The following is a 12032-nucleotide window of genomic DNA, read 5'->3' on the forward strand; positions in this document are numbered from 1 at the left end:
TGTCCACCCAGATCATGTATGGTCACACTCAGTCCTCCAGAACCGAGTGCTCCTCATGTGGGACATTTATGACATAAGATAACCCTTATATTATATGTATCATACAATAGGATTCAGGATTTGTAGCCACAAATAACACCCCCAGACCACAGGGTAGAGAGTGAGAGCTTTAATGGTACAAAATGAGTACAGCTACAATTTAGGAATTTCCCTGGAAACTCAGTAAAGTTGACTTCAGTATTCACCTTGTCTGGGTGGCTTGTGTAAAGAGCCCCCAATGATTATACAGAAACGGGGGGGTGGCCATTTTGTAGGCGTGGTCAGTGACATCACTGAAGCGCCCAGTCACACTGGACAGAAAGCCTTCTCATATAAGTGATCTCCAACCTGACTGCCCCCTGCAGGCGGAAGCATTGGGTGCACTCATTTAACTACTAGATAGAAAATCAGATCCTGCACCCCCCGATTACGGGGGCCCTGCGGGGTAAACACGGCACTGCAAGGCTCCGCTGACTGCAAAGCGCAAACCATAAGGGCGGCCATTAACCCTGGATGTGGTCAGTCCTGTAAACAAGTAAGTATTAAATATAACACTGGATCCTTGGTCCGATCATGTACAGTGATGACGGATACGCCTTAATATAATTAACTTTTTTTTCGGACTGGAAATGGGATGAGGTTTAGGTGGGTCGTCTGTACGATGTCCTAATGCCAAATCACAGCCTCTGAATGTTCTAGGAAGAGGGCGGGAAGGTCACTTCCTGTGTATACCCAACTTCCTGTGTAAGCCCCTCCTCACTCTCAGCCCCCTTGACCAATCAATGGAGTAGAGAGTGGTCACATGGTACGAGTGCATGAATTTTTTCCCCCCATTTTTGTGCTTTTTCCTGGTTTGGGCAGCCGTGATTTCTTCTGTCATGTTATAACGTATCAGCATCTTAGGGCAGTCTTTACAACAGACATCTCTGGGGTATTAACAGGAGCCCAGGTCTGACTCTACAGGGTTTCCCTAGTCCCTGATTGCATCGCTGGATCAACTATTCATAATTGGAGGTTAAACCAAGTACCCAACGGTCAGTATAGATAATGATATTATTATCTATACAGGGCTATAAGCCCCCTCCCCCTGTGTGTGACTTGGTCAGGTTAGGGCATCATACAGATACTTCTGTCTAAGGGGAGTATATCTAAGAAACACTTTACCCCTAATGGGTCAGGGGGATTAAAGTTGGGCCGGCCCGGTCCGTATGGGCATCCAGAGAACGGGCTGATATCCTCTATATAGGATTTGCTACATTGGCCACTAGTCTTCACTTGCATATATCACTGTATTAGGAGATTACAGAATTTATAGCGTCCACAACGCTGGCAATGAAGAGTCCCGGGGCTGATGTCACGTCCCTCCATTAGGTCCCTCATCATTCGGACCTCTCCTCATTCACAGTAGTGCTCCAGACTGACCTGTGATCGTGTATACTTCCTGTATACGTATCTATATCCGATCCGAGATCTTCTCTGCGCTACTAATTCACATTTTATGTTACAGACGAAACAATAAAGACATAAACCTAGAGAGAAAGTGAAAAAAATGACTGTCCTATAGGGGGCAGAGCAGTCAAATCCTGTAGATCCAGGTCATCAGTGTTAGGAGGGGGAGGTCAGTGAGATTAGTAACCCTACAAATACTGCTATGGGTCCAGGGATCTATAGAAGATGAGATGATCTTCGGTACAGTTCACACTAGGATCTTCTACTAGATGTAAGATCAGCGGCTACGAATGAATGATTCTCGGCGAGTCCCCACTTGTAATAATCCTGAGTCGGGAATCAGAAAATAAAAAGGCAAATTCCCCCATGAACAGGGGTAAGAGCATGCAATCCGTAAAGAATTGTAGATAAGACCCTCGGGCTGTGATGGGGTGGTCACCCCTTAGTTGGTGTAGTCGGGGGCTCTCACCAGAAGGCTGCAGGGTGATCAAGTTACAGATTTGGGGTTCTGTTTGTTAGCGCTGGGGTCATCCATAAAGAAAAAATTTCTGTTCAGAGCCGGACAAGGACTAGTTGGACCCGAGCGGCTTCAGGCAGACACTTCTTCTCCCTGGATGGGGGCGCCTCTGAGATGAGCTTGTAGAGTCCAGGGTCTTCACATTAAGAGATCGCTGCTCCCCGAGGGGCCCCCACCATAGGCTTGTAAGATGGGTGACGAGAAGAGGGTGCTTGGAGTCATGCTTAACATGGTGCAAAAAGTTCAAATGCACAAATGTGACAGGAACACACCATCACGGGGTCAGGGAGGGGGGGGGGATGGGACTCCAGGTCATGCTCCATCAATAAGAACTGGCCGAGGGGAGGGTCAGTCTCTTCCCAATGTAAATGCTGGAACGAGACAAAAACATCAGAAAACGTCTTATAACATTGGCAGGAAAACTTCTCACAGATAAAAGTGACACAAAGTAGAGAAAGGGTGGATGTGCTTCCCACGACTTATCTCGCCCCTCGGGTTTTATCTGGAGGACGTGTTCTTTGCGATTCGCAGTCAAAGCGAAAGTAAATATTCTGCAGCTTTATCTCTGCCGCACAGACAGTCATGTAACAGAACCGCCTGGAGATACTGACCCGATTAGTGGGGGGTCTCATATCCGCGCCCCACTCCGATCAGTAGCACAGGAAGTAGAAGTTAGACACCACCCCACCCCCCCAATAATCTGATTATGAAAATTGCCATAGGTGGCAAAGCTGGTAGTGCCTTACAGCTACCACTAGGTGGCCTCACAGAGCCGTCCAAAGCGATAAGGTAAGGTGAGGTCATACAGACCGGCCCAGAATCATGTAATCGATGTATATTGGTAAATTATCCTGCCCCCCAGCACTTATACACATTCCAAAAATACATGGGGTATAGTGGACAACCCCCCCCCCCCCGGGTTATGACACTTACCCCAGCCCCAGAGCCAGGACGTGGGAGATGAAAAGAGAAGGGATGAAAACTTTCAGGAACTCTGCGGAGAAGATGCCTCCTTTCTTCATGGCGCCCGTCTTCCTCATACTCAGGGACACCGACCTCTTGGGGTGTCGGAAATGAAACTCCCTGCAGAGAGAACACCAGAGCGAGGTCACCATGTGCCTAACCCAATGTGTGGAGGTCAGAGGGATATACATGAGCCATGTTACTATATATTATATATATTACATATTACTACAGGAAGCTCCGGCCTCTACAACCCCCAAATCATAGATTTCATGCAGAGCTTTCCAGGGGGACACCAATGCCCTGAGGTCCACAGACATGGTGGGCAGAGGGTAACATGGGGTGTGGGGCTTACTTTGGGGGGATGTTTTCGGGTCTACTTGACCAGTCGGATACCCAGTCTGCGCTCTTCTTTACTGCCTCTTCTTCTTTCTCTCCTTCTCCCTCTTCTTCTTCAGACTAAAAGAACAAATACATCTGTGGTCAGTCTCTGGATACACAGGTAGGAGAGAGCCCCATCGCTCGGAGTGATACAGGATGATGAGAGATACAGGGCAGGGTCCTTAAAGGGGTGGTACAATTACTTAAGCAGACAGGAGATAACAAGCTGATTGGTGAGGGTCCGATTGCTGGACCCCCACTGATCACGAGAACAGGACCCCCAGCAATCCAGAGGATGGGGGTGGAGCATGTGTCCTGTCGCTCAGTACTATGTGAGTATCAGAGATCTTCCCCTTTAAGGGGATTCTAGATTGTGAGGTCTCTATGACCAGGGCGGCCACATACCGGGGTCTGGGGATGTATAAGAGATACGAGGCTGCCGATATTATATAGTAATTTGTCTCTTATTATGGCTAATTGGGTAACACGTCGTACCTCCAGGAGATAAGGGGGCGATGCTGATATATCCATAGATGCTGAATGGCTGACACCTCACACTGCATTACACAGTGTCATCCCAAAACCATAACCCAGACATAACTAGGAGAGCGTCCACCATAGATACCGCGCTGCTTTTACTGCCATATAAAGACTGTGCAAGAGGCGCCGCCCCGGGGGCCTGGAGTGTCACCCAGCAGGTTCTTCTGCTCCATAAAAAGAATCCAGGACTCAGTGAGTAAATATTTGGATGCACCCATGTAATTACCCATTTCCAGCATTATTTCCATGACTGTACCTTATACTCCGATGTGGGATCTATCATCATGTAACTCAGTCCTGAGGTCACTCCCTCCTATGGGGGACGAGCGTGTGAGTCTGACCAAGTCCCTCCATCTATTTGTGAGCCTATAGGATATGCTGGAAGCTACTTACAGGACCTTCAGGGTCCACTGCTGATGTGCCACAGGACGGACATACAGACAGACAGACACAGATATCTCTCTCTATCTATATATCTTCTCCTACATAGACCCAGGATGTGACGTTACGTGGGGCGACGCGTGCCCGATAATAACACTGCACCGGATACTGATATTCAGGTTATACAACCCCAATTATCCATGAGCAGCAGATCGGGAATGTGTGATGTAATAGGAAGAAGTTATAATTATCAGCATGAGGCGTGTGACGGGGACAAGGCTCCATCTAGTCAGGGCCGCCGATAGGGCAGTACAACTGGTACTGCCCTATGGGGCCCGGACTCTAAGACACTAGGGGGGGGGAGGGGGGGGGGCCCGGCCGGTGGGCCGCAGACTGTGCGGTCTGTGCTGCACAATATGTGTGGGGTGGAGGCGCCGGGGGCCGCTGGTAAACCCCTTCCCGACATTTGACGTACTATTACTGCATGGCGGGAGGTGCGTTCCCGCAATATGCGGTAATAGTACGTCAAACTTCTGGCCCCGGCTCCTGAATGGAGCCGGGGCCAGAAGCTGCGGGTGTCGGCTATATATTATAGCCGACACCCTCCTCTAACACCCGCAATCGGAGATTTCTCCGATCGCGGGTGTTAACCCCTAACACGCCGCGGTCGCGCTGACCGCGGCGTGCTAGGGGCATTTAACAGGATTCGGACCCCCCCGCGGCGCTTACCGGGGGGGTCCCGCTGCTCTGATCGCAGCCCCGGGACTGCCGGTGCCCGGGGCTGCGCGATCTTCTTCCGGGTGCCGGGTCCGTGCCTCCTGGCAGGACCCGGCTGTGACACACTGAGCATGCGCAGCATGCTCAGTGTTTCACATAATACAGTGTAATACATCTGTATTACACTGTATTAGGTGAAGAATAGCTTGAACAAATAGCCTGTAAAAGTAAAGAAAAAAAAGTTAAAAACACTGAATAAACACAATTTTTAATAAAAATAATTAATTAAATAGAGTTAAAGTCCCCTAAACACAAACATTCCCTATACACATCTAATAAAGTAAAAATACCTGAAAATCACCAAAACCCCCCACATATTTGGTATCACCGCGTCCGTAACAATCTGTACAATAAGTCAGAAACATTATTGGACCCATACGGTGAACGCCGTAAAAACAAAACCCGAAAAACTCGCCAAAAATATAAATTTTCATAAAATCCCTTTACAAAAATGTTCTAAAAAGTGATCAAAAAAAGTTATGTGCCCCAAAATGGTACCAATTGAAAGAACAACTCAACACGTAAAAAATAAGCCCTAAACTAGCTCTGTCAACCAAAAAATATTAAGGTTAAGTTCCCGAAAAGATGGCGATGCAGAAACAAATAAGATTTCCTCTGTATTAGTTTTTCTCCAGTAAAATTGTAAAAATAAATGAAAAACTATATAAATGAGGTATCACCGTAATCGTAGTGATCTATAGAATGAAAATATTATAGTATTTTTAGTGTATGGTGTACGACCCCCAAAATATACAAAAAAAAGAAACCCCAAATTGACAATTTTCTTTTCCTCCATACATTAAAGAGTTAATAAAATCTCATCGAAAAGCTATAGACCCACTTAAATGAAGTATTTGTAAAGTGCATCTCATGTCGCAAAAAATAAGCCCTTATATGTCCAAATTGCCAAAAAAATAAAGATTGTATAGCCAATAAAAAGTGACAATGCATAATCTGCTCTGAATGGCGCAGCTCCCCCTCAATGCCCTGGCGTGTGCCCATACAGCAGGTTACCACCACATATGGGGTATTGTTATACGCGGGAGAGATGGGGGATCAAATTTTGAGGAGCGTTTTGGAATTTTATCCACTGAGAATTTGTACATTTTATGAAAAACACATTAATTTAGCCAAATAAAATGTAATTTCGAAATTGCATCCGATTTTGTTTTAACCCCTGTAAACCAATTAAAGGGTTAACAAACTTCATAAAAGTTGTTTTACGTACGTTGAGGGGTATAGTTTCTATAATGGAGTAATTTATGGGGTTTTACTTTATTTAGGCCTCTCAAAGTGACTTGAAACCTGAGCAGGTCCCTCAATAGCAGGATTTAGCTTTTTTTATGAAAATGTGAAAAATTGCACCTAACGTTCAATAGTATGACTCCTATTGGCAATCTACCAGAAGAGTGTGCCTTGTCGTAGCAACAGGCCTCAAACCCTGTTTGTGAAAGGTCACTGCGGGGGGCAGGAGGCTTGTTCGGTTTTGGGGTGTGTTGGGGCCCAGACACTTTTGCTGTATGGGGCCCCGAATTTCCTGATGGCTGCCCTGCATCTAGTAATGGGGTTAGTGACCAGAAGCCCCCCAATATCCAGGGGGTACACACCACGTCTCTAGGCGATGCCCCTAAATGCTTAGTATTTACACCCATAAAGTTTTGTGATCATATTATAAATGTTATCCTGTGTCACACAGCTCTTCTATAGGGCTTGTTTTTTGTAGGAAGAGCTGCATTTTTGTGGTACTATGTTAGGGGTACGTCAGGTTTTTTCTGATCACTATTTAGGAGGTGAATTGAACAATATCAATGACTTAATAGCTAGGGCTCCTACCTCCATAGCAATAACTGGCACCCTAGTACTGCCCCTCATGATGATAGGGTAATAGAGGAAGCCCTTCCTTATCTTTCACCACTGAGTTAACTATTGACTGCGGCATCTAAGGGGTCAAATTAGCCGTCACAGCAGTAGCCCGTTTCCTGGTGGCGCAGGTATAGTACCTCACCATTGTGATGAATGAGGGGGAGGGGTTACATGACTACAGGCAGGACTATTACAGAGTCATGTGGCCTGTGCTATAGTCACATTGGGATGCCCCCGATAGCGTGTGGGGCTGCCCCGGGACATGCCAGGTCTCTGTGTATACAGCGTGGACACTTTACCTGGAAGCTGTCTTTACTCGTGTGCATCTCCACATCAAAGGTGATCTGCCCTTCCTCAGGCGAGGGGCTGCGGGGGGAGAAGAACAAAGCCATGTTACATGTATCAGGGGAGGAGGAGGGGAAGGAGACATAGGAGGTGAAAGTAATGCTACTAGCTAAGAACACACACAGCGTTTGTCAGGAATCACTACTGTACTGAAGACGTGACGCCTCCATAGGAGAAGTTTTATCCTTATAGGGATGGCACAAGTAAGGAAGCCCACACCATCCAAATCTGGAATAGTTAGGACTATGCTCACCGAGACCCCCAGCCATTACAGGAAAGAAGACCCCTGATACTGGGCTGCCGGAGATAGCTGTATGAAAGGTCCCATAGCCCCAAGTGAGGGGGGTAGCTATTCTACGTGACTGTGTGGGGGGGAACCTAAAGACACGTGGAAGGTGCAGCCCCCTACCTGTCGCACTGGGAGCTGCTGCGGGAGCTGCTCTGTCCGGACTCGTGCTGTGCGTCCAGGAGGATCTTCTCCATGTCCCCGTTGTGGATGGAGGAGGACGAGGGGACGTGCTCCAGGCCTCCATTCCTGTTGCTGTCCGTGTTGTTCCCGTTGCCGTTCATTTGCAGCTCCACCCAGGAGCCTGAGAGGAGACACGGAGGGACGTGGTCAGCCAGGATGGAAGCGTCTTATCACACGGAGCAGCCGCGGCAGTACAGCTACAGATAAACCTCCCCGAGCGGCTGCACCCGGATTATGAGAGCGGCAACAAAGTGTGTGACACGTCTAGAGCCTCCCAGAGCCCGGCCTCACGTGGATGAGCTCCCAACAGTGGAATGACAGGAGGAAGCGGCTCCGTAACATCAGCCGCCTATAAACGGTCCTGTGATGTGCCGGATTTAACCCCTGATGCAGTCATGTACATCACGTACTGCTGAATCATAGGATTACACAGCACAACATGCACCAGCCAGGAGTCTTATCCAGCTTTTTCCAAACTCCCGCAGGCAGGGATAGCCACCTGTAACATGATAGGCAGGAAAGTTGGGTGCCAACCCCTTGTGACAGCTATAGGGGTCACTTCACACTTCAAATTCAATGTCTTACTGATACCTGTTGTTATCAGCCCCATTGATGTCCATACACCTACAGGTCTCAGTCATGTGATCTCTGCAGCCAATCAGGAGCTAGAATAGTCACACCACCACCACCCCCCCAGCCACCCACCATACACATGCAATTTGTAATTTCCTACTCAATTTTCAAAGAAAATTTTGAGCCCCTTTAAAAATCGGAAACTTTTGTTGGATCAGAGTTTTGCAGATTTTTAAATGAAAATAAGATAATAATGATAAGGAAGAGCACAAGACATTTCCTCCTGATCCCATCATCCACACCTACACATCTGCGGAGGCTCCGGATACAGGCACATGACCCGTGTAGTGCACCCAGCACACAGAGATCCTGACTGTGACCTGACACATGGCAGGAAGATCATCATGTACAGTAACCCTGATGATTCAGCGTGTACAGCGCTACCGCCATAGTGTGCTCCACATGTCCCGGCCAGGAGAGAACATCTACTCTACACAGTATTCATGTATATTATATCCTGATATTACAATATCTGAGGGCATCTCCTCTAAATCCTTCCCTCCCCAGGAGGATAATCCGTTCTGTAAGTCTGTCCTGAGATACTCCCATCCTCCGCTGGGTGAGACCAGGATGGAGGGGGTGGGAGCAGCCGCCCCTACAGTGTGCAGTCCTGCACGCACGCTGCCATCTCTGCCACATCCAGCCCCCAAATCCCAGTCATCCCCTCAGTACCGGACGCTGCAGGGTCACTGCTGCCAGACACAATGGAGAGACCTTCACCACCAGAGCACTGGAGAGCGGCTTCCACAGGCCGGAGAGGTTACAATGTATCCAGCATAGAAACCATAACTCTAACAAGGCATCTTGTTACAATGTATCAATGCAGGTGACACTCCACAGTACACAAAATACTGCCCCATGTGGCCAGGAGGGGTAGGACACCCCAAGCATCAGGGCTCCCCCAGACACTGCTGCCTTTGAGGACCCGCTTCTTCCTAAGAAGAATGTAAAACATGGCAGCGACTGAAGACGCACGAGACTCAACCTGAATGTTTTGCTACAGGCGAATTGTGTTTGGTGGCGGTGACGCAGGAGGTGACAAGTGACCGGGGGCCGAGAGCGATTCTTCAGTACAAAGACAATGTGACCCTGCATTTCCAGGAGGAATAACAGAGGATGCAGGGGTATAATAAGAGATCCTACAAAACCCTGAGAAAATATTGTATATATGACGGTAATTCTTAGGAAGCCTTGGGCAGGAGATTTCGGGAGCATCTCCCTAGTCACTACTTACCTGTATAGCGGTACAGTAAGTAGTGTCTAGTATAGAGCTCCTCCACAGTCATCATGGAGACTCTCTATACGTCCCATAGACCCGGGGATAGCAGAGGGTCACCTGGTAGAGCACCGATTCCCGATATCCCTCTATTATCCCTCCTGGAAAGCTGCTAGCATTACTACATTGATCATGTTACACTGTTCCTCTGGAGACACATCCTGCTGGGAATAGTCACAAGTATCAATGTAGTCACACACTGACATGAGGAGTAACAGAGGAGCCAGCTATAAGACGGATACATAGTACAGTGCAGGACATCATATGATCCCACATACATCTAATGTATTCTTCACCTCCCTGAGTAACTCCTTTCAGAACCTGTCATTAGATTTTCCCCCATTACACTAGCAGCCCCCTCAGGTAGGGGATGAAATGTCCCTTCTAGGATTATCTCTTTATCACCATAATAAAATCTCCTCCAAAGTCATGTGACATTGAGCAGAGAAGAGTCAAGTTTAGATTCTGCAGGAGGAGAGTCACTTTGTTCAATTCCATATCACCACCAGATATCCGCTGACGTCACCAGTGACCTCATGGCCCCTAGTGAGGTCACCGCCCCTCCCTCGGTCACGTGACACGGTCAGTTATCAGAGCAGCGCACACATCCTGAGATCTCTGGCTGACATATGACCTGTATCACGTGTGGTGGCTTATGACCCTCACACAACACGGGCACAGCGCAGCTCTGCGGCCTTCTCAGTGCGTGGAACTACAACTCCCAGCATGACTTGTAGAAAAATGCAGTTCCCGGGCCACAGGCGCTGAGCAGGTTACTGCCTGCTGGTCACATGACCGGGGGTGGGACTACAAGCCACAGCAATCCCAGCGCAGGGCTGACAATAACAACACTGTGTACATCTTCTGCACGTCCCCGCCCCTCTACACCCGCCCCGGCTCCTGATTGGCCCGAACCTGCAAATTCTTTACTTAGACCCCGCCCACAAGCCCCTGTGCTGGCCTCTGATTGGCCGCCTCTGATGTTTGTCTCGCCGCTGCCTTGTCCCCGTCTCTCCCGAAACACAAGAGGCCGCAGCAGGGTGCGCGCGCACGTCCCCTCCCGCCTCACCGTCCCGTCACCGCCGCCCGACCACCGGGGGGAGCCCCCAGCACACTCACCGTGCAGCGCCGGCTCTTCCCCGTTGTTGTTGTCAGACATGACGGCCGCAGCTCCGGTCACTGAGGGAGAAGGCGCCGCACTGCGTAGCCACACCCCGCGTGACGTCACCCCGCTTCATCACCTGAGGGGGGAGAGGGCGGGGCCTGAGGGTCACATGACTAAAAGGAAAACCTATTAACCCTTTGCTAACCATGAAGTTACGTGGCAGAGAAGCGTCCTTCTTTCCGGTCGTGTTCACATGGCGCGGTCCTAATGCGGTTTTGCAGCATTAAAATTGTCACATTGTACGCTTTTCTTATTTACATATCGCCTAGAGTGGTCGTGGAGCAGGTAGTTTCTTATTATGGCTATTTGTCATAGATTCACTGTAGATCCTGAATAGATTTGGTGCAGATTTGTGGCAGGACACTTAAATCTACCTGGATGTATAATACCGGAGCTGATATTTCTACAGAAATCAAAAATTATTGCTAAAAATCATAGAAAAAACTTGAATGGGAGAATATCAAGGAAATATGTATAAGTGAGTGTTTCCAGTTAATTGGATGTAACTGGTCCCCCCAAATCTAAGCACCGTCCGCACCAGTCTCCATAACGGATGCCCTCTCCTTACGTTACAGGTAGTCGTCAATGAAAGATGTAACTATGTCGTCACCTTCCCATTCATTTTCTGCCTCATTGGGGTCTCACCTTATAGGTCAGCGGTGAATAAGAATCAAGAACCCGATTCTACCACCTACCAGACCTGACCCCCATCACCTCTTCTCTGAGAAGATCACTTTTCAGGGGGGGACAGGAGGAGCTCGTTATAACGTCATGTTTATTATTGGGCTCAGGACATCTGATCACCAGAACTGAGCTAATTGTAGCGTCATCCGCTCAGGACCAGGCAGACAAGTGGGAATCAGCGGGTGATAATGGGAGCTGGACCTGCACTGACCGCTCTGATATTTAGGGTGCTGTCCACATCAGACACAGAGGAGATGTTACTACAAACCTACACACATTTTCTTACAAAGGAATGTATGGAACCTCCTCATGAATGCAACTGAGGCGCAATACCGCCAGCCACCTATCGATGAGTGTGGCACTAGAGCCGGCCATACACAACATCAATCTTATTTCATTGGTCCAGGTGTATTTGTTCATCCCCTCCATACAGGTTACACAAGCTGTGATGCTATATACCCCCAGTATATACCCCACTACTCCTCTATTAGGCAGCGTGTACCATGCAGGAGGCTTATACAGAGGGATCTGCACAGACAGAACGGAAACC

General features: G+C 48.5%; 1 protein-coding gene across 1 annotated transcript; it reads right to left on the reverse strand.

The window, feature by feature from the left end:
- Window positions 1-154: 154 nt before the first annotated feature.
- BNIP3L (BCL2 interacting protein 3 like) lies at window positions 155-10893 on the reverse strand. Its single transcript, XM_072149392.1, has 6 exons — window positions 10753-10893; window positions 7665-7845; window positions 7210-7276; window positions 3324-3427; window positions 2939-3088; window positions 155-2376 (listed from the first exon to the last, which is right to left on the reverse strand). Exons 1-6 carry the CDS (start codon window positions 10790-10792, stop codon window positions 2328-2330), a joined length of 591 nt encoding a protein of 196 aa, XP_072005493.1. The 5' UTR covers window positions 10793-10893; the 3' UTR covers window positions 155-2327.
- Window positions 10894-12032: the final 1139 nt, after the last annotated feature.

The sequence above is a fragment of the Engystomops pustulosus genome, chromosome 4 (assembly GCF_040894005.1).
Source record: "Engystomops pustulosus chromosome 4, aEngPut4.maternal, whole genome shotgun sequence".
Classification (NCBI taxonomy): domain Eukaryota; kingdom Metazoa; phylum Chordata; class Amphibia; order Anura; family Leptodactylidae; genus Engystomops; species Engystomops pustulosus.

What these genes read in the sequence shown, in the direction of transcription:
- BNIP3L (XM_072149392.1), bottom strand. Translation starts at nt 10,792, where the DNA reads ATGTCTGACAACAACAACGGGGAAGAGCCGGCGCTGCACG. An exon ending in AGCAGCTCCCAGTGCGACAG is followed by an intron (nt 7,277 to 7,664) that starts GTAGGGGGCTGC and finishes CTCCCCCCGCAG; the next exon opens with CCCCTCGCCTGAGGAAGGGC. An exon ending in CCCGAAAACATCCCCCCAAA is followed by an intron (nt 3,089 to 3,323) that starts GTAAGCCCCACA and finishes TTCTCTCTGCAG; the next exon opens with GGAGTTTCATTTCCGACACC.